The 27019-nt window shown below is 45.2% G+C and overlaps 2 protein-coding genes across 3 annotated transcripts; one reads left to right on the top strand and one right to left on the bottom strand.

Moving 5' to 3' along the window:
• Positions 1-180: 180 nt before the first annotated feature.
• On the bottom strand, positions 181-3942 carry nms (neuromedin S). Its single transcript, XM_068602096.1, has 7 exons — positions 3867-3942; positions 3468-3514; positions 3083-3130; positions 2323-2349; positions 934-987; positions 774-845; positions 181-251 (listed from the first exon to the last, which is right to left on the bottom strand). The coding sequence occupies exons 1-7, from the start codon at positions 3940-3942 to the stop codon at positions 219-221; spliced, it is 357 nt and encodes a 118-aa protein (XP_068458197.1). The 3' UTR covers positions 181-218.
• A 10493-nt stretch (positions 3943-14435) lies between these two features.
• Positions 14436-26782, top strand: lonrf2 (LON peptidase N-terminal domain and ring finger 2). Of its 2 annotated transcripts, XM_068602094.1 has the most exons (13): positions 14436-14579; positions 18283-19212; positions 21769-21887; positions 22007-22129; positions 22226-22354; positions 22440-22692; positions 22825-22924; positions 23338-23452; positions 23757-23878; positions 23997-24183; positions 24311-24445; positions 24570-24719; positions 25155-26782. In XM_068602094.1, exons 2-13 carry the CDS (start codon positions 18504-18506, stop codon positions 25311-25313), a joined length of 2301 nt encoding a protein of 766 aa, XP_068458195.1. In that variant the 5' UTR covers positions 14436-14579; positions 18283-18503; the 3' UTR covers positions 25314-26782. The 2 variants fall into 2 exon arrangements, with proteins under 2 accessions (XP_068458195.1, XP_068458194.1); XM_068602093.1 differs by lacking the exon at positions 14436-14579 and having other exon boundaries at positions 16770-19212.
• The last annotated feature ends 237 nt before the right edge of the window (positions 26783-27019 follow it).

The raw sequence follows: 27019 nt of genomic DNA on the forward strand, positions 1-27019 counted from the left end.
CGTGTGAGCGCTGTGATCTCTGGGTGACATTTCCGTCCTCCAGAGTGTTTTGTGTGTCTGTTCCTCGCTCTTCTCTCAGCGTCTCTCTCTGTACATGATGAATCTTCTGGAGGAAGCGTGTTGATGTGGTGGTGCGACGCCTGAAGGCTTCCCCCCCTCCCCGTCTCCTCTGCCGTGATGGTTCCCTCTCGTCTGGTGTTATTGTGGAGATTTCTCTTCTACAGCGTTCCCTCCGGCAGACCTCGGATCTTCTGTTTCATTAGGAAGAGAGAAGAGGAACGTCAGCGCTGATGCGATTTACAAAGATCTAGAGAGATTTAGAAAGATCTTCTTCCTGGAATCGTCCAGAGGAACGCGTGATGCATCTCCTGCCCGAGGAGCCGCTGCTTTATTTATCTGTTATTTATTATTCGTCACGACAACCTTCAAGTTTATATTATTACTTTTATAAAATTTCTATGAAGTTATGATGCTTTCCATAATAATAATACTTTAGTAAAATGTTGTTTAGTGTCCTGGTTAAAGATCTGATCCGTTATTCATCTTTTAAGGAGAATATGAATATAAACAGAGAGCATTGTGACATGTTTAACTGAACTCTTCTTCTGTGGTGGTAATGCTGGCGGCTGGACAGGAAGTGGACTAAAGGAGCTTCCTGTGGACGAGCGACGCGTCTCTTTACTCCTTTTTCTCTCCGGATGAACAGAGACTTCATGACTTTATGACTTCATTATTTTATGACTTTATTATTTTATGACTTCTTGTCTTCTCACCAGCAGCAGAACCTTCTTCCTCCTCTGGGACAGTTTGGGGGAAAGTCGCATCAACGGATGAACTGAGAGAGACTGGAGGAGGAAGAGGAGGAGGAGGAAGAGGAAATTTAGATAAATAATAATAATTATTAATATATACACACACACACACACGTCTCACCTCCGGCTGGACGGCGTCCACAGAGTTGAGAGCCTTCGAGTAATGAAACAGGAACTGAAACAGAAAAGGAAGATGAGGATGAGGAAGAGGAGGAAAATGAGGAGGAAGACTTTGATGAAGACGAGGACGAAGATCAGGACGAAGACGAGGATGAAGACGAAGACAAGGACGGGGAGGAAGATGAAGACGAGGACAAAGACGTAGACGAGGATGAGGACGAGGATGAAGAAGAAGACGAGGACGAAGACGAGGATGAGGACGAGGATGAAGAAGAAGACGAGGACGAAGACGAGGATGAGGACGAGGATGAAGACAAGGACGAAGACGAAGATGAGGGCGAAGACGAGGAAGAGGATGAAGACGAGGAAGAGGACGAAGACGAGGACGAAGACGAGAACGAAGACGAGGACGAGGAGGAAGATGAGGATGAGGAGGAAGACGAGGATGAGGACGAGGATGAGGACGAGGACAAGGAGGACGAGGACGAAGACGAGGACGAGGACGAAGACGAGGACAAGGAGGAAGACGAAGACGAGGACGAAGACAACGATGAGGAAGAAGACGAGGACGAAGACGAGGACGAGGACGGGGACGACGACGAAGAGGAAGACGAGGACGAAGACGAGGAGGAGGACGAGGACGAAGAGGAAGACGAGGACGAATACGAGGACGAGGACGAGGATGAAGACGAGGACGAGGAGGAAGACGAGGAGGAGGACGAAGACGAGGAGGAGGACGAGGAGAAAGACAACGACAACGAAGACGAGGACGAGGAGGAAGACGAGGACGAGGAGGAAGACGAGGACGAGGAGGAAGACGAGGACGAGGACGAAGACGAGGACGAGGATGAGGACGACGAGGACGAGGAGGAGGACGACAACGACGACGAAGACGAGGACGAGGAGGAGGACGACAACGACGACGAAGACGAGGATGAGGAGGAAGACGAGGACGAGGAGGAAGACAAGGACGACGACGAAGACGTGGACGAGGAGGAAGACGAGGACGAGGACGAGGAGGAAGACGAGGACGGGGAAAAAGACAAGGACGAGGAGGAAGACGAGGACGAGGAGGAGGAGGAAGACGAGGACGAGAAGGAAGACGAGAAGGAAGACGAGGACGAGTAGGAAGACGAGGACGAGGACGAAGACGAGGAGGATGAAGAGGAAGAGGACGAGGACGACGAGGACGAGGAGGAAGACGAGGACGAGGAGGAAGACGAGGATGAGGAGGAGGACGAGGAGGAAGACGAGGACGGGGAGGAAGACGAGGACGAGGAGGAGGAGGAAGACGAGGAGGAAGACGAGGACGAGGACGAGGACGAAGACGAGGATGAAGATGAGGATGAAGACGAAGTCAGAAAATGAAAGGAGCGCTTTGAGAACTTACTCTTTTGAAGACGTTCTGGACGTTCTGCTGCAGGGAACCAGAACTTCAGATCAATATTTGTTCTCATCGTCATTAGTCATAAAGTCATAAACTGTGATCTGGCATTAAGACCATAAACACAGAAACACCAAGAAACATGTTCTCAAGAAGCTGATCAGAGATGGAGATCTAATAATAATGAATAATATTTCATAATAATGATTAATATCTAATAATAATGATTAATATCTAATAATACTGATTATACTATTATTATAAGTTAATATCTCAGCCTATAGCGAGGCTAAAGGAGCAGAAGGTGAGTTTACGAGCATTTTGATTGCCTCTAAAGGCTCTCAACATGGCGGTGGCTGAGCCGGCGGCTAGCAGCTAACTGTGCTAACACAGCGTTAGTGCTACAATTTCTAAAACTTGAATGTTAACGAGGCGAGCCGTGTTTACATGATGACATCAGGATGCTGTCAACAGACTGAATGATAAATAATGAGATAATGTTCCTTAAATAATAAGATAAAGTTTAAATAATGAGATAATGTTCCTTAAATAATGAGATAATGTTCCTTAAATAATAAGATAAAGTTTAAATAATGAGATAATGTTCCTTAATAATAAGATAATGTTCCTTAAATAATAAGATAATGTTCCTTAAATAATAAGATAATGTTCCTTAAATAATGAGATAATGTTCCTTAATAATGAGATAATGTTCCTTAATCATAACACAGTGTTCCTTAAAGAGACGTGAAGGTGTGTTCAGTACCTGGTCCTGCTCTCTCAGTAACACATCCTCACTCTGGACCCCTCGCACCTGCAGACACACACAACACAACACACGAGTTGACTCAACACAACCACACAACGCCTACATCTTTGATCTTTAAGAGGAGACCATCTCACGAGACACAGAGTTTAATTTAAGGAAGAAACACGACGTTAATATCTGACAATGAAACGCTGCTGTTGGTCCATTATGAAGTGACATTTACAACAATCTTTAAATCACATTCATTTTACACAAACTGGAATAACGGATCATAAATCAATAGTTAAAAAGAAACGAAACCTAAAGAGGAAATAAAATCATGCGTGAAGACGTGAATAATAATCAATAGTTTGAATGTGAAATAACAAAGATAACTTCTTACCTTCCTGAACTCTACCTCGTCTCTCCATCGGTCCAAAGGAGCCGCGTCTGAGTGAAGACATGTCATGTTTATTATATATATATATATATATATATATATATATATATATATATATATATATATATATATATATATATATATATATTGCTTCTTGGAGATCTAAAGTATTCATATTTACTAGCAATTAATTAAGACAAGCTACTAATTCTACACCATAAAGTATATATTTAATCTCCTAATATGACTATAAACATAAGCTCTTTCATATCTTCCATAATGAGCTGTGATATTCTCTTTTTCTTTGCTCGTGAATCCCAGAAAGTGTTTTTAAGAAAGAGTGAATCCAACGTGAGGTAAACACCGCGTAGGACCCGGATGAGGGAGCGCGCGACCACGCACCTGTTGGGCTCCAGGAGCCGAGAAACCAGAATAAACACAGAAGAAGAAGAAGTTGTTGCACTCCCGGCAGAGACATGGCTCACGCGCTTCCCGCTTCCGCTCCTGATTGACGCGCAAGTTCTTCTTCTTCTTCTTCTTCTTCTTCTTCTTGAGAGGTTCTTTCCTCGAGGTGCGCGCCGGTCTGCCTCGGTTCGGTTCGGTTCGGCTCGTCTCGGTTCGGTTCGGCTCCCGTCGGTGATCTCCGGAACTCAGTCAGCTGTGTGCGGGTTCTGAACAGAGAGCCTTCTGCCCGCAGCACTTTAAAAAGCGCACAACCCGTCTGGCGGGCTGACGCAGAGGGTGACCAATCACCTCCCGGGCATCAGCGCGCCCGCGTGCGCAAATCCAACGCCCCCCCCACCCCCCCCCCCTCTCTCTCTCTCTCTCTCTCTCTCTCTCTCTCTCTCTCTCTCTCTCTCTCTCTCTCTTTCTGGGAATACTGGGCGTAAGTGGTGACGTCAGCGAGTTATTGTGGGTAACATGACAGGAATCAGCTGAGAAGACCTTAAAGTTTAATGTCCAGGATCTTATACTTAAAACATGCTGCAGTGCACGTTGTTTGTTACGTAAACGTTTGTTTAGTTGTTGTTGTTGTCTTTCAAACTACAAACTAGTATCATAACAATAGGTTATTATTTTATTTTTATTTTACTTTTCGCTTTGGGCTTCAATCTTTGTTTTATTCAGTAACTCTTTTATTTTAAAAGAAATGTACACTTAACATCGTAACACAAACACTGTGCTGTAAACATCGTAACGTAAACAGCGTAACGTAAACATCGTAACGTAAACATAACGTAAACATCGTAACGTAAACATTATAACGTAAACATCGTAAAGGAAACACTGGTGTAAACATAACGTAAACACCGTGACGTAATCATCGTGACGTAAACATCGTGACGTAAACATCGGGACGTAAACATTGTGACGTAAACATCGTGACGTAAACATCGTGACGTAAACATCGGGACGTAAACATTGTGACGTAAACATTGTGACGTAAACACCGTGACGTAAACACCGGGACGTAAACACCGTGACGTAATCATCGGGACGTAAACACCGTGACGTAAACACCGTGACGTAAACATCGTGACGTAATCATCGGGACGTAAACATCGTGACGTCAGAGACTTGAGCCTTTGCGTCCTGGTGAGGGTTCGACTCCCTGACCGCAGCGCTCCAGAGGGTTCTCTGCAGCGAAGAGCCCTCTCATGCTGCTGAGTCATCGGCTTTACCGGAACCCTGAACGCATCGTGTCCCTGCAGAGGCGCTGCGTTCAGGGGAGGACGTCAACGTGGAGATATTCACTAAATCCAGCACCTGAACGCCACCAGGGTGCAGAACAAAAAGCTTCATCCATCATGGAGTTAAATATAGAAACACATGAGCAGGAAGAGGGTTCCTCTGCCGGCAGCTCCTTGTTTTATTCACGCGTCCCGGCAGCAGACGGCCGCCGCCGTCCTGTCGGGGATTAGCTGCTCGGATCAGGTGGACGGCAGCAGAGCGGCATCGAACCGCCGCTCTCCTTCAACGCCACGTTCCTCCTGATGTGCAGTGTTTCAATCTGACCTTTAGAGAAGAGACAGACCGCTGATGAGCTGTCTCTCCTCTTGACTCTCACGCTGTCTCACATCCTGGTTCCTGATATCTTCAGCCAACAAATGATAGAAACTATGGAACACACAGTGTGTGTCATGTAGTGTGTGTTTGTTCTCAGTTCATCTTGTTTTCTACACGTGAGTTGTGTTTATTTACATGACAGACCACAAGCAGCTCCTCAGCAGCACCATGGAGTCCATCGGTCTTCAGGGAGAAGATACACAAAGTATAAAGTATACACTTTGTATGTGTGCGTGCTTCAGAACTACAACGTCCACTCGGTCGCGTCGGCTTTCAGCTGAGGCTTTTGTCCTGAGAGACTCACAATCAGTGCGTTAAAGCACGAGGACAAACTCACAACAACAACAAGATTCAGTACAATTTCTTCCAGAAAGTCAATCTGAGGTCCTGTCAGTGAGGGTGAAGCTTGCACGATGTATTTGCAAACCGACTGGTATTATTCTCTGTAATAGTCTAGAAACGTGGAATGGGTTTTCTTCTAGTGTCACACTGAGAGGGAACAACACATTTCCATGTTCTCCAGCGTCCTCGAGACGAGACGCCGCCGTGTGACGTGAGGAGAGTCACTGAGTCATGAACGCAGAAAGAGAGCTGTGGGTCTGACACGGTGAAACCATGAAGCCTCCTTTTAGCTTATCGTTTGGTCTCAGCGTTGATGTGTTGACCCTGAAGCGCTCCGGAGAGAAGAAACTGACCCAACACCGTCCTACCTACGCGGCGTATCGCAATATTTTGCGTGGCGATATTGTATTGATACACAGAAGCCGAGTATGGATCTTTTATTTCATCAATTCTAAACTTTTTGGTCCAAGAATAATGAAGTTTCCCTTTGGGGACAAGTTGCGGTAAAAAAAAGGTTATAAATTGCATTGTATCGCGATACTCGATGTATCGCGATAATATCGTATCGGGACTTAAGTATTGTGACGACATTGTATCGTGGGACCTCTGCTGACTCCCACCGATTCCCATCATGCTCCACTGCTCAGGCAGTGTGCAGGTTCGCGACCACAAAGAGGCCCGTCAGGAGCGGGTCAGGACCCAGCGGCCCCGTGGAGGGCCGCGTCGTGTTGATGATGTCACCGTCACATGAGAGGAGGAGGTCACGTGACGGCGTGGAGGAGGAGAGGGAAGCCGACACGAGGACAGAGAGACCAGCAGAGCAGACACATGATGCAGGGTTAGAGATCTTTACTCACATGAAACTGAAGCAGGAGCCAGCTCCTGGTGGCCTTCAGGACCGCAGGACGTCTCCACAGCTGCCCCCGTGAACTAAAACACACTTATGTATCAGGAAAGTGGCACTTGAATGCCTCCTAAGGGCGTAGGTTTGGTCTCGTCGTTGGTTGGCGGGTCCTGCGGTCGGGTCCGGCGAGGCTCTTCTGACTGATTGGTTTGCAGCAGCTGCTTCATCGCACGACGTTCTGGCGGCTTTGGGACGTCGGATGGTCCCTGATTGCTGCCGGAGTGCAGAGGAAGTGTTGCTGCTTTGATTGCTCATGATTGTGCAAATACACACAACGTTGTCCTCCGACCGGCAACAGATGACTGTCGGCGTCTGCAGGACGCAGGAGGCTCGACGCTTCGCCTCTCATCCTGAGAGGATGCCGTGGATCATCCTGCAGGCCGCTTTGCTCAGTGTGATGCGTCTCACCCAGTGAGGATTCATACGCAGCTGAAAGTAGTCCCTAAAGATACGATCAGTAACCTATGATGTGTGACAAAGAACGTAGAAATGAAATGGATGCTTTAGTTCTTTCAGATGTTTTATGAGTAATGATGTAAATGATTGTGGTGATGGAAGGAGGTGCAGAGAGCGGCTGCTCTTTGTTTCTGCCACTTCTTTGACTCCAAAGTTTCTGCTTCAGTGTCTCTGTGTCTCTTTTCAGTCACTTTCATCTCCTCAGACTTTTGTCAAATCAGATCAACTCTTTGTAGCTGGAAGCTCTTTGAAAACGACCCCGAGTGGTTTAGAAAATCACTTTTTTTTTTGCTAAAATCTGCAGGATGTTTTTTTTTAAATATTGGAGATGTTCAGAAGGTGAAGGAGAGCCTGATGACAGAGCAGTAAAGATGGCCGCCGGCTCCCTGCCTGCTCCTCCTTGAGCTTGAGCGCTGCTGAGCGCTGCTGAGCAGACGTTGGTCTCGGGCGGCAGCAGGACGCCGTCTGGGCCTCCGTCGCGTTCATCAAAGTGTGGCGTTAACGAGCGCGTCCACGTCTTCCTCTTATTAACGCCATCACTCAGCGCCGCTCACCTTTACGGGCAGCCAGACGGTCGCAGGCCCGCGCGGTCGATTCCGGCCGCCGCGCCGCTCTGGGAGCGTCACGGCGACCTCGCCGCCGCGATTTGTGATCCAATTACAGCTCCAGGTTTCCACCCAGCCGCACTTTGACGTGTTTACCCTTTAAACTCCACGCGGGGGCCGCTTCAGCGCGGTCAAACCTGTGAAACACATTATGAGTGATGTTTATTACGTATTACATGTTGCGTATTCACCGCTCACAGAGGAGACAGAGAACAAATCTGCCAAAGAAATAGAAAATATGTGGAAATGTAAATAATTTACAATAAGTTTAAGCACTTTCATTTATTTTCACATGTATTTGTTCATTTCTTTGTGATTTTCTACATATAAATACATTTATCGCATACATTTATTACGTCTATTTTAAAAATAACAACATTTTATTTATTTGTATCCCTTATTTATTTTTTACTCATTTATAGTTTTTGCTTTTCCATTTTTATGTCCTTTTATTTGATCTATATCTCTATTTCTCTTAACATTTCTTTTTTTTCATTCCTCTTTATATTTCCAAATGTATTTCTTCTACTTTGACAGATTTATTATTTTTATGGCACTTTAATGTCTCATAAACACATAAACACTTATCAACAGAAAGAAAAAGCAATAAAAGCCTGATAGTGAATAAAACATGAGGCGCTGTGATCTGCTGTAAGTAAAACAATCCTCTTGTCTTCAGCTTACAACACAAAGTAAAGAAATCGGTTGAGTCTTTTTCTGCAAATCTATTTCTGGTTTTCACACATCTTTCTATCTCAGAGACGTCAGAAAGTAAAACAATAACCTGCTCCAACTTAAAACCTGAGCATGGAAACAGAAACTAAGTGAAGGTGAACGGTGCTTCTGATGAATTCTCCATTTCTGTATCAGAGGTGAAGACTGTGGACTTCCTGGTGAATCGTAGTACTACTGCAGGAGTAGAAGTACTGCGTGTACTTGGTTTCACAGCCGGAGCGCTGCGTCTCACTGGAGCTTCACACACACCTCATGCCACACAGAGACGTCTCTGCTGCATTAGCAGCTAATTAAAACAGAAGCAAAGTAATCGCCCTGCTGAAGCCTCGCACCAGCAGGTGGAGGCGAGGAGAGAACACAACGACGCCAAAGAGACGTTTTCTGATCGTTTCCCATCTGCACAAACACATGATGTCACTCTGAATGTGAGCTGGAACAGAAACTCATCTGTACTACTCACTATGTCCACGCAGGATTTGATGTGTTGACTGGTGTTTTATCCAGTGGCCGATGTGTCAATCATCCGTCTGTTTGGATGCAACCCATTCAAAAAGATCTGGATGTTTAGAGAGAAGTTCCTTCTGGTGTCCACCGAGGAACCTTATTGAACCTTATTGAACCTTATTGAACCTTATTTACCCTAATTTAACCTTATTTACCCTAATTTAACCTTATTGAACCTTATTGAATTTTATTGAACCTTATTGAACCTTATTTACCCTAATTTAACCTAATTTAACTTTATTCAACCTAATTTAACCTAATTTAACTTAACATCATGTTGTTGTCTCAACTTAACATCATGTTGTTGTCTTAACTTAACATCATGTTGTTGTCTCAACTTAACATCATGTTGTTGTCTTAACTTAACATCATGTTGTTGTCTCAACTTAACATCATGTTGTTGTTGTCTCAACTTAACATCATGTTGTTGTCTTAACTTAACATCATGTTGTTGTCTCAACTTAACATCATGTTGTTGTCTTAACTTAACATCATGTTGTTGTCTCAACTTAACATCATGTTGTTGTCTCAACTTAACATCATGTTGTTGTCTTAACTTAACATCATGTTGTTGTCTCAACTTAACATCATGTTGTTGTCTTAACTTAACATCATGTTGTTGTCTCAACTTAACATCATGTTGTTGTCTTAACTTAACATCATGTTGTTGTCTCAACTTAACATCATGTTGTTGTCTCAACTTAACTACATGCTGTTGTTGTCTTAACTTAACATCATGTTGTTGTCTTAACTTAACATCATGTTGTTGTCTCAACTTAACTACATGCTGTTGTTGTCTTAACTTAACATCATGTTGTTGTCTCAACTTAACATCATGTTGTTGTCTTAACTTAACATCATGTTGTTGTCTCAACTTAACATCATGTTGTTGTCTCAACTTAACATCATGTTGTTGTCTCAACTTAACTACATGCTGTTGTTGTCTTAACTTAACATCATGTTGTTGTCTTAACTTAACTACATGCTGTTGTTGTCTTAACTTAACATAATTGTTTTCTGTGAAGACAGAAGTTTCATTTGAGTAACGAGCAGATTTAGTAGGAAAACGCACAGAGAAGCAGGAGTAACTTGTTTGTAAGATATCATTTTAACCGTGAACGATGTCTTTCTGGAGATGAACACTGTAAACACAATGTTTACAGTGGTGCTTTGTGTTTATTAATAACCTGATATGTCTTCAGACAAAGTGGAAATGGAGGCAGGATCTGGACAAAAGGGTTTTTAGTCCCTGACGTTGTTCTTAAATATAGATATTTGTTCTGTGACGTTGAAAAGAGACGTTTCGAGCCCAAATGACTTTTTAAATGACCTTTAAGGTCCAAAAGCAGCGGCAGAAGAAGCGCTGTATTCTTTCATTACTTCCCTCCACACATAACAACATAATCATCTTCTCTGAAACAGACGGCTTTCAGATCACAGAGGAAAAGTGTTTTTGTTGTTTTTCTTTGACAAGAACATTTGATGCAACAACGTCTTTAAATCTCCGTCCGACCTGCTGCATGATTTGTTCTTTCAATAAACGGATGTTTTGTTTTGCAGTCGAGGGTAAAACACGACGTCGTCCTCCAGGTGAAGCGCCGCACAGCTGCAGTAAAACAGCTGCAGTAAAACAGCTGCAGTAAAACAGCTGCAGTAAAACAGCTGCAGTAAAACAGCTGCAGTAAAACAGCTGCTCGTCAAAGCAACAACACAAAGAAAACCACTCTGTTTTTCATATATATTTTAATTTTTATGTGCACTATTATTTCTATTACATAACTTTAGATACAGTATCTTATAAATGACTTTTATATCTTAGTTTCCATTAGGCTCCGGTGTAAGAATAGTATATATAATATACTATATAATGTAGACTACATAAAGTATATTAAAAACGTTGTATTTTTACTCTTTGTTGTTGTGATTTACTTTTTCTTCATTACTTTTTTTACACAATTATTCTATTGTATAATAAAAAAATAAAAAAATACATAGAATTAAATTTAAATAAATGAAAGTAAGAAAAACCAGAGGGGATAAAATAGAAGAAGAAGTGAAGACTTAAAGTGTGAGAACCGTTGCACAAGGCGCTCTGGGGCTCTGGAGGAGATGGTCACGGCCGCGGCGTCTGGGAGCGGTTGAGACTGTTGAGTTGCATTGTGGGTAGTGTTCTTGAGCTTTAACTCATCTCTGCTTCAACGTCCTCCATCACCTGTTTAAAGGTCCCGTCAGCACAGGTGTCACATCCAGCCTCATTAAGCTGGCGCCCATCTGAGTCAGAGGCGATGACATCACCGTGGAGCGAGCGCTGACAAGATACTGACAGGCGGCGTTGATTAGTGACACGCTGCACGCGCTGCTGAAGGCTCCTCAAGTTCCCTTCAGGGTGATGCGTTCAGGGAGCTGCGTTCAGGGTGATGCGTTCAGGGAGCTGCGTTCAGGGTGATGCGTTCAGGGAGCTGTGTTTTGGGAGCTGTGTTCAGGGTGATGCGTTCAGGGTGATGCGTTCAGGGAGCTGTGTTTAGGGAGCTGCGTTCAGGGTGATGCGTTCAGGGTGATGCGTTCAGGGAGCTGTGTTTAGGGAGCTGCGTTCAGGGTGATGCGTTCAGGGTGATGCGTTCAGGGTGATGCGTTCAGGGAGCTGCGTTCAGGGTGATGCGTTCAGGGAGCTGTGTTTAGGGAGCTGTGTTCAGGGTGATGCGTTCAGGGTGATGTGTTCAGGGTGATGCATTCAGGGAGCTGCGTTCAGGGTGATGCGTTCAGGGAGCTGCGTTCAGGGTGATTCGTTCAGGATGATGCGTTCAGGATGATGCGTTCAGGGAGCTGCGTTCAGAGTGATGCGTTTAGGGAGCTGCGTTCAGAGTGATGCGTTCAGGGAGCTGCGTTCAGGGAGCTGCGTTCAGAGTGATGCGTTCAGGGTGATGCATTCAGGGAGCTGCGTTCAGGATGATTCGTTCAGGGAGCTGCGTTCAGGGAGCTGCGTTCAGGGTGATGCGTTCAGGGAGATGCGTTCAGGGTGATGCGTTCAGGGAGCTGTGTTCAGCGTGTGACTCATGACAGATCAGAACAAAGTCTCTCTTTACGAACCAATTACTGACAACCCCCTGAGAGAGCTGCATCAGAGCTGCAGGGCACCAGCAGCCGCGTGGTTATCTTCATAATCCTGTATTATCATGTTAATAAACATGTATTATTATGTTTAATAAACCTGATTTATCATGAAAGAAGTCAATAAAAAGAGAGTTGAGTTATTGGTAGAAGACGTGTTTTGCTCAATTGTAAAAGACGTATTTAGTGCTTTAAACATATGGATTCATACTAATAGTGTCATAATAATAAAATGAATTAAAACAAATCTGTGATTTATATGTTTTACTAAATAGTGTATTTTATTTATTAGTGTCTCTTTATTTTTCTCTCTTGCGTTTATGTGTTTATTTGTTTTATATGTCCACATTTTAAACATGTTATTATGTTCATGTTATATTAATTAATCATAACTGAGGAAATACAACTTTAAACATTAATGATAATTAAACAAAACAAGAAGATTGAAGAAACTCTGAGAGTCAAAGAAGAAGATCTGAAGTCACAGCGCCATCTAGTGGTTGACCTGCAAGCTGCATGAGATGTTCTACTGAGGAACCATGAGATGTTCTACTGAAGAACCATGAGATGCATGAGATGTTCTACTGAAGAACCATGAGATGTTCTACTGAGGAACCATTAGATGTTCTACTGAACAACCATGAGATGTTCTACTGAAGAACCATGAGATGTTCTACTGAGATGTTCTACTGAGGAACCATGAGATGTTCTACTCAACTAGAACATGATGAAGAAGGAACCATAGAGCAAATGTATGAATATCTAAAGAAATATAACTTAAAACAAATTTAAATAAGAATACAATAAATAACAAATATAATAAAAGAGAAGAAACACTTTGAGTTTTATGAGAAAAGATGAAAAGCTCTCAAGTTAAATGACGCGTAAACAACAGGAAACATCAACGTGTTGTTCAACTGACCCTGAATGAGGACAGTGCGTGTGTGCGTGCATACGCGTGCGCGTGTGTGTGTGTGTGTGTGTGTGTGTGTGTGCTGCATGCTATCAGAGCATCCTGAAGGATGGTGTAAGGAGTTTCACTTACACAACCGTTCCTGCTGTGTAACATTAAACGTCACAGTTTCATAACTGGGTTCTATAACCGGGTCGACACCTGTCAATCACCCTGTAGCCCCGCCCTAAACCATATTTGACTCTAAATAGTCCAAAAGACTCTACACCTGCTACACGCACACCTCTGGGAATTCTCGGTGGACGGAAGGAAAGACTGAAGGAAACCAGATGAAAGGTACATCACTCGACACCTTTTAACATTTTGAAATGGAAAAAAAAATATGAAATGAAGTCTCATTTCATAACGTCTGCGTTTAGAGGAAGAAGAACAAAGAGTCTGTACGGAGGAGGTGAGGTATCACTCTGACCAAAAAGAGTCTGTCTGTCTGTGTGTGTGTGTGTGTGTGTGTGTGTGTGTGTGTGTGTGTGTGTGTGTGTGTGTGTGTGTGTGTGTGTGTGTGTGTGTGTGTGTGTGTGTGTGTGTGTGTGTGTGTGTGTGTGTGTGTGTGTGTGTGTGTCGAAGTGATACTCCGTATCATGTCCATGATGCTGCTCCGTAATCTCCAGGATTACGGAGCAGCTCAAGTGGCGTCTGGATTAGAGCTCAGAACACGACGTGTTGCCTTCAGGCATTTATGAATGTAAATCTGTAAAATAATAAGAAAATAAAGGTGGAAGTAGAAAGAGGAATAAAGAAAAGAATGATAAAAAGCAACAATAATGGGGAGTTTACTAATAGAACATAATGACACATAAATGAAGTACATTTTATTATATATATATATATATATATATATATATATATATATATATATAAATATATATATATATATATATATATATATATATATATATATAATCAAATTTTTAATTTAAAGGAAAAATATTTTTACAGAATAAAACAAAAGAATTTAAAAGATTGAATATACAGAGAACACTAAAGAGGTTTATAGAGCAGAATATGAGTAACTGGTTTATTAGTTGATGATAAAAGAAACTCCCGGGATGTATTTCCTCTTTTTGATTATGCAAATCATCATTTTTTTCTACTATAACTCATCACTACATGTTAACAGTATTCCTGCTTTGATGAAGTGAAGTTAAATATTGTTTGTAATTCATTTTGTGAGCCGTACCGTTAAAGATCTATTGAGAGCTAAAATGCTCTCCTAACTTTCTTCCTGGACCTTGAACGCCTCTCGTTCCACAGCACAAGGCCTCGGCGGAAGCCTGCGCTAAAGTACAGGCCAAGCGAGGCCGTGTGGAATACTTTTTCCTCCAAAACTAATGAATCTTTCAGTTATTTGTCATGGAAAAGGCAGTGAGGTTGATATCTCGCAGATATTGGCGGATTCTGGAGGTCGTAAGCTTTCCAGAAAGGTACGCTAATCATGTGTAGCATCAAGCTAGCGATATGAAAATGTACATTTTCTTGCACTTAGGAAACTCTCTTGAGTCTCTTTCAAGTCCTCTCAAGTTATGGTTTGTGTTACAATTTATGGTTAAATTGTGTTTGAAATACGTAAAATAGACTTATATGCTATTGAAGGCTTTACATTTAGGAAGTTTCAGAAATTTAAGAAATATGATCATGGATGAAGGCGACATGTGTTTGTCTTCTCTGTGCTAAAGAAGTTGATGTTTCACATAATGAAGACAAGCAGCTTCCGTCACATCTGTCTGGTTCATTTCTTAAAAGCTGATGTGTAATTAAATAAACATCATGGAGGTGTAACTTCCTCTTTCTGTGGCTGCATGATGAAAGGAAAATGATTCTTTATCGTCTCCTCGTGTTCTGACTCATTTCTCTGATTGGTCCCGCACATCTATTTAGAATACAAACTAAATCTGTGTGGAGATTTAAAGAAACTCAAAGAATAAACGTTGGAAATGTGGGTCAGTCAGCCGTGTTTCATAAGGCTGTTCACTGCATAACGCTGCTGCTGTTGCACAAGGTGTTATAGTGCAGGTTGTGTCTGCATAACGATGCTGCTGTTGCACAAGGTGTTATAGTGCAGGTTGTTCACTGCATAACGCTGCTGCTGTTGCACAAGGTGTTATAGTGCAGGTTGTCTCTGCATAACGCTGCTGCTGTTGCACAAGGTGTTATAGTGCAGGTTGTGTCTGCATAACGATGCTGCTGTTGCACAAGGTGTTATAGTGCAGGTTGTCTCTGCATAACGCTGCTGCTGTTGCACAAGGTGTTATAGTGCAGGTTGTGTCTGCATAACGATGCTGCTGTTGCACAATGAAGTATAGTGCAGGTTGTCTCTGCATAACGATGCTGCTGTTGCATAAGGTGTTATAGTGCAGGTTGTTCACTGCATAACACTGCTGCTGTTGCACAAGGTGTTATAGTGCAGGTTGTTCACTGCATAACACTGCTGCTGTTGCACAAGGTGTTATAGTGCAGGTTGTTCACTGCATAACACTGCTGCTGTTGCACAAGGTGTTATAGTGCAGGTTGTTTCCTCCATAATGCTGCTGCTGTTGCACAAGGTCTTACAGTGTAGGTGTGAACATGGCGTAAGCTGCCAGGCTGTATCATTACATGATGCTTTATCAGGACATTCATTTCTCTCTCTCTCTTTCTCTCACACATACACATACACATACACACACACACACACACACACACACACACACACACACACACACACACACACACACACACACACACGCACTCTCCTGCAGGGCTTGTTGATACTTCAGAGGCTCATGCAACATTTATACGTCTTTCAATTATGTAAATCACCAGGAGGGACGTTTTACAGATCCATGAAATGACGTGGAGCATTTTTTATTTTTTTAAATTGGCAATTATGAAACGGTGTGTCAGAACCCGGGTGCTGAAAGAGCTCTCTGGTTATGAGACGACGTGCTGTTGATGACCGGCGTGTGTGTTGACCTCAATAGAGGCGCTGTGAAAGCAGCCTCAGAGGGCCGGGGGTCGTGATCGCAGCTGTTCCTGAAGATGTGATACGTGATTTGATGACTTGCTTTTGATTTGATTGTCCTCGCTCGTGAAGTTGGGACCACTTTGTCTTCAGCGAGGACTCGTGTTCGGTTCTGTGCCCCAGTTCTGTAATCTACACGACATCTAGTAAATACTGTGAATTCAGTTAAAACACACAACGTGCTCCTGTGGGACGCACCGTGCAGCTTCATAGCTGTGACTTGGCTTTTCCTGTTTGATATCTCTGGTTTTAAAGGTGCTGTATCCTTGAAGTTATTATTATTATCATTATTTAGCCTTTATATAAAATATATTATTTGTATTTCAATTGTAATCTCTGTTTTTAAAGGTACTATATCATTAAAAAAATATTATTATCATTATTTAGGCTTTATTATTATTGTTTGTATTTAAGTTGTAAACTCTGTTTTCAAAGGCGCTATACAAATACTATTATTATTATTATTATTGTTATTCCATTATCCAAACCGCTTGTTAATCTATTTTAGGGTCTCCACTATCTTATTTGTTTAAATTAATTGGTTTTAATCTCATCGCATCGATTGTTTTTATTGTTCCATCTGTTGTCCTGTTTCATCAGCATTTAAATTCTACTTGACTCTATTCTGCTCTTCTTGGACCTCACGGTGGAACGTTCTGTTATATTTCAGCTTTTAGCGCTTTATATAAAGATAAAATAAAATAATCCTTTATTTGTCCCTCAGTGGGGAAATTACAGGATTACAACAGCACTGCTCACAAGTAAATAAGATTTAAAAAATCAAGTAATATAAATAAAAGGCAGAACCACAATAAAACAAAATTCAAAATTAGCAGTATAAAGAATATTATATATACAGATGTAATACAAAATGTTTATAAAAGTTCTTGAACACACTTAAACGTAGTGGATATTGCACCAGGAGACGAATAATGATTATTTTACTTGATGTGTTCGGTATCGATTGTTTTTATTGTTTTAATCTATTGTCTTGTGTTATTGGTGTTCACCTCACTGTTGAGCTTTCCGTCAGAGCGCTTTGTAAACTCTGTTATGTGTGTTGATCTTACTCCTCCTCCTCTCTCTAAGTAAAGAATAGAGACAGCATTGTGTTGTTATATTAAAGTATGTCCTCTCAGCCGGGCCATGCTGTTACATGAAGACCCAACACGTGGCCCCGGGCCCTGAATTGGGTCACAGCAACAGTATTTGACAACTTTGAAACCGGGCTACTTGTTGTTTTTTGTATGTATTCTGCCTGCAATATGAATAGTTTAGTATTTAATGTATAAATGGAATGTGTATTTAATATTCTAACAACAGACTTAAAAAAAAAAAAACACTGCTTATATAAATGCATTACGTAAAAAACAACGAATCAAACCCACGGTAGGGTCAAAGCAGCAGCAGTGAAAATTAAACACCTTGTTATTTTCATATGTTGTATTTTATAGGTCTTTAACTGTGATGTAATGCGCGGGTTCTCCTTATTAAACAACAATATTAGTAATTGTGATGTTGTTCGTCTGAAGCAGAGAGAGAAAGTCCACTTGTTGCCTTTTGCTGACGTTATACAATATCTGGGGCGTTACCTAAGCGCGAGCCCGTTAACGTTAACCAATGGGAGCCCGCCTCGCGCGTCACGTGACGGCCCCTCGCGCTCGCTTCAGCGAATGGGAGCGCGAAAGCCCCAGCAGAAGCAGCAGGAGGAGGAGGACGAGGAAGCGGGTTGGAAAAGCCAACTGGCGAGAAACAAGATGGAGACCTCCAGCGACTGGTTTTATTTTATTTTCACCGGGCGGTTCTCGGTGTTGAAGAAGGAGACTCCGCGAAGGGATTCAGTATAATACCCGGCTGTTGTTTTTATTATATGTTGGTAGAGAGGAAGGACATCGTCTGTGGATTCCTACGAGTGGCGTCAGCTCGGTTATCCTCAGATAACCCTTAGGTAACCCGTCAGTTAACGTCAGCTCGCTACGGGGTCTCCGACCGACAAAAACGTCTCACCTGGAAATTAAGCTTATTTCGCGGTAGTGAGCGCGGGGGGACTTTTTCCCCTCAACGGGACCGGAAACGTGCTGCAGAATATATTTGTGTTGTATTAATACTGAGATATTGTCTGTCAGGTTTATAGCGGATAGACGTCATCTGTGCCGGTGACGGCAGACGAGAGGCAGGAGGAGTGTGGTGGTTGTGTGGGACTTCGAAACGGAACAATGTCACAAACACGGGTTATTTTACCGGGGTTCGGGTCGTGTGACTCGGAGTTACCTACGTGAGAGACGAGGACGTCCAGTGAGCTTCTGTTAAGAATCTAGACCCCCTCACCCCCTTTCCCTTTAACGACATGGAGACCGTAGGGAGGTCTCACCGGGGCGAGCTGCTCCTCCACCAGCTCTCCAACCCCGGAGCCGCGGGGATCTGCCCCGAAATGCTGGAGGTGGCAGAGGAGGCCACCCGGGCCGGGGACTTCAACCTGGCCGCGGAGATCTACCGCTCCCAGCTGGCGGACCTCCAGCAGCCGGACAGGGGCTTGTGTCTGAGGAAGGCCGACTCCCTGACCCGCGCCGGGCGGATCTCCGAGGCCCTGGACTCGTACTGCGCGGCGGCCAGCCTGGGCAAGCTGCGGCCGGAGGAGCTGCCGGTGTTGGTGGACACCATCGCCCGGACTCTGCGCGAGAAGGAGCTGGGCATCCCCCCCGGGCCGCCGAGCAGTGACGGGGACTGCGCAGAGGACGATGCGTTGGACCTGTTCTCCTGTCGCCTGTGCAGGTGTCTCCTCCACGAGCCCACCACCGTGGAGTGCGGACACACTTTCTGCAAGCGGTGCCTGGAGGACGACTCCGTGAGGGAGTGCGCGCACTGCCAGCAGGCGCTGTGCGTAAAGGACGGCCTGCCCAACGGCCGCCGGCTGGACGTGGTTCTCAGCGGCCTGCTGGACAAACTCTTCGCCACTGAGAGCAGATCCAGGAGGTTCTGGATCGAAGGGGAGGTGCTGTGGAAGAACCGCAACCTCCCGGAGGCCTTGGAGAAGTACAACGCCGCCGTTGATCTGGGTAAGACGAACACACAACCTCGAGTATGCAACATGCACCCCTAAAACTATTACTTTATTTTGTTTTCATTCCAAACAAAGTATGTATTGCACAGGTGACCTAGTTTTCAGTGTAGTTCCCGTGTGGCGCCTGCAGGGGGCGCCCCTCTCCCGAGGTCAGAGATTTGATGACGCACCGGACTCTGTTACCTAAGAGGCACACATACTGATCTCCTGCTCCTGCAATGGCACACTCACACCCTGTTTCTGTTGCCCTGCAGAGCCGAGGTATTAGCATAGAGCAGCCAGGAGCGCAGAGATGTAGGTCTCTGGGATTTAGTTTTTGTTTCCCTTTAATCCCCCAAAACGTGGCATTCCTATGCTTGCATCATGCATTAGTATTCGGGTCCCCAGGAGTTCAGCTCCAGACCTGGCATTTACATGCTTACATCATGCATCCATTCCTTGAGCCTAAACTCCTCCCCTTGCTGTATGTGTTTCATAAGCAGCTTTGTGGTGTGTTGGATAACAGTGAAAAGACGAACCTACAGATTGCTCATTTGGCAGCGTGGAGGGAGGAAGGGGGAGAATCTCACGTTGTGTAGTTTGAATCCTCACAGGAAGTTAAAACAACCTTTTTGTTTCCTCTTCTGGCCTTCATATCAGTAAAAACTCATTTCCTGTGGGATAGCTTAAAGGGTGAAACCGGGAGCGGAGGTGTTCACATTCACAGAAATACATTCCAGTCTCTCATTTTGAGCGTTTCAAATGGCACAGTTCATGATAATTATTCCTAGATAAATATTGATTCATGCCGTCTGTTTTGAGAAGGATTCTGGGCGATTTTGAGTCTTCACAGCTTCAACACTGGCAGTCAGTGTTTTCCCAACATTTGCAGCAGGAGGCCTGGTAGGGTGATGCAGGATGAGAGCGACGGGCTCGCTATGTCAGCAAAAATCCAGCTTTTCATCCGACCGCTGCCTTTTAGGCACAAAGGATGTGATCAGATATTCCTTTATTCGTCCCGCAGTGAGAACATTTGCAGGATTACAGCAGCAAACGCAGTAAAGCGCACACAAGGCAGGGTCAATAAAAAACAATATAAATCAACACAATATAAATATTATATATGCAGACATAATAACATAAATGTACATTGCGCAGTTTAGGTTTATTTTTGTTGAGCTCTAGTTTGAGCTCAGCTGGTTGTGGGGAAAACAAACAAGTAGAAGTGTAACGTCCTCCTTGGTTGTGGAGTGATGCTCTGAAGCCTCGATTACGGCTGCCGCAATGTTGTTGTTGTTGTTGTTGTTTTGCAACCAGTGCACAGGAAGTGACCATATAAGGACTGAGGAGCAATGACGTAACAACACTGGATACGTCTCTGGTGTCGCCCTGTCAATCACCTTGTAGCCCCGCCCCTAAAGCATCCCCTGCTTTATGGTCTGTTTGACTCTAAATGAGCATAATGTACTAAATGAACATCATGCTGTATTGAAGAAGACTTGAAACTAGAGATTGAGACATGAACTCATGTTTACAATGTTTACTGAGGGCCTCTTTGAGTGACAGGTGGAGGTCGTCTCAGGTCGCTCGCTGCTAGCCGTCCGCACACGGTCCTGAGCAACAAACCCATGACTGTTTTTGAAAACAAACCCGGCTCCCCCTCCCACCTGCACGGGCAACTGCTGGTTCAGCCGGTTCTCATGAGATCAAACCTGTTTTAGCTTGTTTCCTGGAGCGGGCTGGGAACCTGGAAATGGACCGGCCGGCTCGCCACTTATGGAATATCTCTACTGAAACAACAAACAGGGACAGAACGCATCCAGACTGCAGTGATGGAAGCAGCTATTCTCTAGGACAGATGCTCCTCATCTTTGTTGTTATATTTTAGGGGCGTATAGATATTGTGTTGTTCGTTTTATGGCGTCTCAGCTTCTGCACCTTCGGTTCAGACGAGAGGCTAGCTTTTTGGAGGAAGTGTTTCTCAAATAACTTACAATCCAAAGTTCCACAAATGAAGTATTTAGTGGATAACTCACCAGGAAGGAAAGTGTAGAAACAGAGTGGTGCGGTCAGCTGGTCTTTTAAACACCTCCATCAGAAGAATCAGAAGACATGACCTCACCTAAATCTGCAGAGCTTTCTATGCAGCCTCGTGCACCTTTTTTTTTTTTGAATATTTTTTCCCTACAAATGTGTGTTAACACATACAATTGTACACACATTCCTGTCTAACTAATCCTGTATTGTAACAATGCTCTCATCCTCTTGGTCTTGACCGTCAGTAACGGCTGTTAAAAGTTGCCGTTTATTATTGCGGCACACACACTTGACCGTGGAGTGCCTGTTGTATAATAAGATCATGTATTTATATTTATTTACACAGGTAATTGTCTGATAACCCTCCATAAGCTACGTCGCATGCTCACATCAATAAGTCTCCAGCTTCTTGTTACGTCGCTGCTCTACTTCTGATGGACCTAGAAAACCAGTCAGTCCCCTTGAGGTCTACCTACTGACCTGTGTGTGTGTGTGTGTGTGTGTGTGTGTGCGTGTGTGTGTGTGTGGTCTACAGCGCCCTCCTCAGGCAGGCTGCTGTGTCAGCGGGCTGAGCTGCACATGGAGATGAGGAGCTTCGGTCAGGCCGTGCAGGACGGCAGCAGCTGCTGCAGGATGAGACCTCTGTGGACCAAGGTGAGGAAACCAAGATACTATGTTCTTCTGTTGCTCATTTTGCACCACAACGTTGTGTTCACAAGCACCACAACGTCCGTTGCTCTCAATGTGTCTGACCCTCGTGTCGTCTGCTGCAGGCTCGCTGTCTGAAAGCCTCGGCGCTGAGCGAGGCGGGCCAACATGACGAGGCTCTGCAGGAGTACCTGATGTGTGTGGCGCTGAAGCCGGACTGGACCAAAGTCAAGCTGCAGGCGCAGAAGGTGAAGTTCTTCTTCATCTCTTGGCCGCAGGACGAGGAGGAGATATGTTGTGTTGTTGTTGTTGACGTGTTGTCGTTGGCGTGTTTTCTCCTGCAGGTCCTCAGCGAGGTCTTCTCCTCCGTCTTTGAGAACCAGGACATGCCGCTGCACCCGCTGCAGGGGGGCGGAGCCTCCCGCCTCATCAAGACCCCCACGCTGCTGAGGACCTTGAGGCCGCTCACACAGGTTAATACACACACAAAGAGACACACACATGCACAGAGACACGCACACACACAGACGCTCACTGTAACACTCTCTGTCTGTTTAGGGGTCAGAGTTCAGTGTGACCAAAACCCCCCTGCTGGACTTGTCCTCGTCGTCCTCTTCGTCGTCCTCCTCCTCCTCCAGACTCTCCTCAGCGTCTCCCTGTAACTTGGACCTCTCTGCGGGCGAGTGCGGCACCAAGAGCCTGGCCGGCGTCCTGGCCGCTCTGCCGGCGCCCCCCGGTGGCCTGAAGAGGAAACACAGCGGGGACGACCCCTCGGGCTTCTTCACCCCTCCCTCCAAACTGCTCCGACCCGGTAGGACCACGAGGGCTCGTCCTCAACACGACTTCATCCTGACCCCTGGGCTTCCTGTAATATTTACATGTTATAGTTAAATCATAAATCATTGGGTTCCACGTTAAGTCTTCTGTCGTCGCTGTGTTGCAGACGTGGAGAGCAGCGCTCAGACGTCCTCTGCGTTTAAAGGACGCACGTTTCCTGCCGAGCTGCTGGACAGCGGAGACATGGAGTGTTCCCTCTGCATGAGGTGATGACTCAGCGTGTCCCTCAAACATCACGCTCACACCTAAATGTTATGGCAGATGTTGCATAACCAGTAACGTAGACAGATATTTACACATATGAACACATTATACTGTTTTATTGTAAAAGTATTCAAACATCCCTGGTGGTTGTTTAGTTTGGGGATGACCTTTTCACCTAAAAATAGGAATATGAAACATAAAATGTGGTTTATGAAACTTACATTGAAGGAGTTCTGCTTGACTGATATTGTTTGAATGAACGTATCCGTCTCATTTAACCCCTGCAGCGCTGCAAAGACACACAGTTCTAGTGCACACGCGACACTGGAGAACTTAGAAGAGAGAACCTGGAGCGACTGACACGTTCTCCGTTTGTCGGTGATCTTTTGACTCATTGGTTCCACATGTTCTCCAGATTGTTCTACGAGCCGGTGGCCACGCCCTGCGGACACACCTTCTGCCTGAAGTGTCTGGAGCGCTGCCTGGACCACAACTCCAACTGCCCGCTGTGCAAGGAGAACCTGTCTGAGGTACTGTATTCAAACGCTGATAACTTTATTAATAACCTGAAGCAGTGGGCCATGTATTAGTATGCTGTTATATATTATTTATGGGTGATTTTATCATCAATAAAACCTTCTGATTCCACTTTATTTATTCATTAAAGAAGAGATTTGTTCTCAGTTTCCCACAAAACAAACATTTTATTATTGGATATGTTGTCGGATTAAATTATAAGAAGTATCTAGTGAGTAACTCTTATGGGGATCAATAAAGTAATTATCTATCTATCTACTGTATACACACTTATACGTGTGTGTGTTGTCATTGCAGTATCTGGCCACTAGGGGCTACAACAAGACCCTGCTGATGGAGGAAGTGCTGCAGCGTTACCTTGGAGACGAGCTGGCAGAGAGGAAGAAGATCCACGAAGAGGAGATGAAGGAGCTGTCCAAGTTAGTCTCACACACACACACACACACACACACACACACACACACACACTCCGTGTCCCTGCCAGAGGACAGCAGCAGTGGTGCGTCCTCTCACAGTCTCTCCTCTTGTCTCGTGCAGCCTGAACCAGGAAGTGCCCATCTTCGTGTGCACCATGGCGTTCCCCACCATCACGTGTCCGCTGCACGTGTTCGAGCCGCGCTACCGCCTCATGATCCGCCGCTCCATGGAGACGGGCACCAAGCAGTTCGGCATGTGCATCGCCGACGAGCTCAAAGGGTTCGCCGACCACGGCTGCATGCTGGAGGTGTGTGTGTGTGTGTGTGTGTGTGTGTGTGTGTGTGTGTGTGTGTGTGTGTGTGTGTGTGTGTGTGTGTGTGTGTGTGTGTGTGTGTGTGTGTGGTCACGTCTCTGATCTCCATCCTGTGTTTCAGGTGCGAGACGTGAAGTTCTTTCCTGACGGCCGCTCGGTGGTCGACACCATCGGTGTGTCGCGGTTCAAGGTGCTGAGTCACGGCCAGAGAGACGGGTACAACACGGCCAAGATCGAGTACCTGGAGGACAGGAAGGTGGGCCTGTTGCTGCAGAGCGGGGGGCGCGCTGGGGGCGGGGCTACAAGACGGTCGACACAACGTCTACCACCAAAACAAGAAGAAATGCCCTGAATTTAAAATCTCCTCTGTGTCCAATCAGGCGGAGGGGGAGGAGCTAATGGAGCTTCTGAAGCTGCACAACTCTGTGTACGATCAGGCCAACAACTGGTTCACCTCCCTGAAGGACAACATGAAGAGCCAGATCCTCAGCCACTTCGGACACCTTCCTGGAAAAGACCCCGACCCTCAGGTGTGTAAATATATGTGTGTGTATAAACTACGTGGTACAGCGTTGATGGAGCTGCTACAACGTTAGCTTAGCTTAGCACAGATCGAGCCAGACTCCATTCAGAAAACGCTCATTTTAGAAGTAGTTTGCTCGTCGTCTTCAGGAGAAAACGTTCATACTTTTTACTAATCAGTATTATTATGTTTTTATTTCAGCATCTTTATTTTTTATACGTTTATTAGAATTTAATCGCAGCTGACTCGTTTATTTTGGGGTCACACAGCTGCAGTGAAGCATCTTGTTCCTCCAGGTGATGTCTAGTTAAGAGATCTCAGCTCCCAATAAACACAACTGATGCCGCCATGATGAAACTCCCTCCAGTAACACGGCGTGCATGTCGCTGAGTGCAGAATAACCCCCCGCCCTCTCTCTCTCTCTCTCTCTCGCCCCCTGCAGGCCAGTCCCAGCGGCCCGGCCTGGTGCTGGTGGCTGCTCGCCGTCCTGCCGCTGGAGAACCGAGCCCAGCTCACCATCCTGGCCATGACCTCCCTCAAGGACCGGCTCATCGCCATCCGCCGGGTCCTCATCTTCGTCACGAGGAAGAGGCCGCGGTGATCACGCCCCCCCTACCCCGGCCGGACCCGGCCTGCTCTGGCTTCCATGAAGTCCAGCACATCACAGCGACTGACTCGTTCACCCGCGTGGACACTCGTTGGACTCGCGAGCTTCTCGCTGGAGGATCTTACCCACGACGCATCTCTCTGGCGGCCGCGTCGCTTCCATCGAGGACTTTGGACCAGATTCTGTTGTGAAACCCATCCTTGTTCCGACTTATACTGAGCAGTATTTCTTCTTCTTCTTCTTCGCTGAAACTGAAGTTTTTTTCTTTCACCGTTTGTGCAGTCAAAGGAAAGAAAAACTGAAATAAGAAGCAAAAACGTGCGGCATGACGACCAAACACGCCACAGTGAATGTACCCTTCTTCTTCTTCTTCTTCTTCTTCTTCTTCTTTTTCTTCTTTTTCTTCTTCTTCTTCTTGTGCAGACACCTGGAGCTTTTTCTACTGTGGGCGTGTACCTCAGACCGTCTGACGGCGTGCTCCTCCTCGCTCTCGTGAGATTAAAGTGCGGTTGCGTCTGAGAGATTCAGTTGATGTGGAGCGTCGTCCTGTCGTAGCATATCTCTGGGACGCAGTTAGAGGGCTGATTGTGTATTCTCTCCTTTCTGTTCTCTCTCTCTCTCTCTCTCTCTCTCTCTCTCTCTCTCTCTCTCTCTCTCTCTCTCTCTCTCTCTCTCTCTCTCTCTCTCTCTCTCTCTCTCTCTCTCTCTCTCTCTCTCTCTCTCTCTCCCCCCCCATGCGTGTGGTGAAGTCTGACGTCGGAGGGGTTCACCTGTATATCAATGTAACTCTGAGGCCTTTTTAAGTGTTTTATTTAAGGAGCATCTCTTTCTCTTCTCTCTCTCTCTCTCTGTCTCTCTCTCTCTCGGATACGTTTACATGCGCGCTGTCATGCGACTCCTTCTGTTTGTATTCCGTGTTTCTCTCCAGAACACTGAACGTGTTTAAAAACCTTTGTCTCGTGAAACATGTTGGCCACAGAGCTACAAGTGGTTTAAAAACAACGAAATGTGAAGGAAACGGGTTAAACGTGGCACAAACATGACCGAACGTACAGGACGATACGGACATGTTGTGTGGACTTGTAGCGGCAGAAGACGACCTCCAGGTCCGGAGCGTGAAGCCACAGCTGCATTCTCTCTCCCGTCCACCAGGGGGCGACGGTTCAGCTTTCCAAATGTTTCTTTTCTTCTCCTGATTTGTTTTGGTGAGAAACACTGATTGTGAACGTCAACAGAACCTTGTTGTGCTTTTAGGTGGCGTTGGCTGTGCGTTGTGGTCATGTGACCCGTGGGCCGGCGTTGCGTTGGAACTCGCCGTCTCCGTGTGAATCTGTCCTTCCACATGTGTGTGTGTGTGTGGCTCCTCTGCAGCCACTGGGTTCACAACCTGCTGCGTTTCCCTGCTATATTTGTAAAGGGAGATCTTATACCTATTTTTTATTGCAAATAAAGTAAAAATCATATTCTGCCCTGTTTGAGTTTTCTGTAGCAATAACCAAGAGACACGATACGACTACAGAGACACGATACAGACACGATACGACTACAGAGACACGATACGACTACAGAGACACGATACAGACACGATACGACTACAGAGACACGATACGACTACAGAGACACGATACGACTACAGAGACACGATACGACTACAGAGACACGATACGACTACAAAGAGACACGATACGACTACAGAGACA

Source organism: Clinocottus analis, unplaced genomic scaffold (assembly GCF_023055335.1).
Source record: "Clinocottus analis isolate CAN_PGR_092001 unplaced genomic scaffold, fCliAna1.0.p SCAF_59, whole genome shotgun sequence".
Taxonomy (NCBI): Eukaryota; Metazoa; Chordata; class Actinopteri; order Perciformes; family Cottidae; genus Clinocottus; species Clinocottus analis.

Coding starts and splice junctions, on each gene's coding strand:
- nms (XM_068602096.1), bottom strand. CDS start 3,942: ATGTCTCTGCCGGGAGTGCAACAACTTCTTCTTCTTCTGTGTTTATTC. Junction 846..933: donor TGGACGCCGTCCAGCCGGAG/GTGAGACGTGTG, acceptor TTCCTCCTCCAG/TCTCTCTCAGTTCATCCGTT. Junction 252..773: donor GGAAGAAGGTTCTGCTGCTG/GTGAGAAGACAA, acceptor CTAATGAAACAG/AAGATCCGAGGTCTGCCGGA.
- lonrf2 (XM_068602094.1), top strand. CDS start 18,504: ATGGAGACCGTAGGGAGGTCTCACCGGGGCGAGCTGCTCCTCCACCAG. Junction 21,888..22,006: donor TGAGACCTCTGTGGACCAAG/GTGAGGAAACCA, acceptor CGTCTGCTGCAG/GCTCGCTGTCTGAAAGCCTC. Junction 23,453..23,756: donor GCAAGGAGAACCTGTCTGAG/GTACTGTATTCA, acceptor TTGTCATTGCAG/TATCTGGCCACTAGGGGCTA.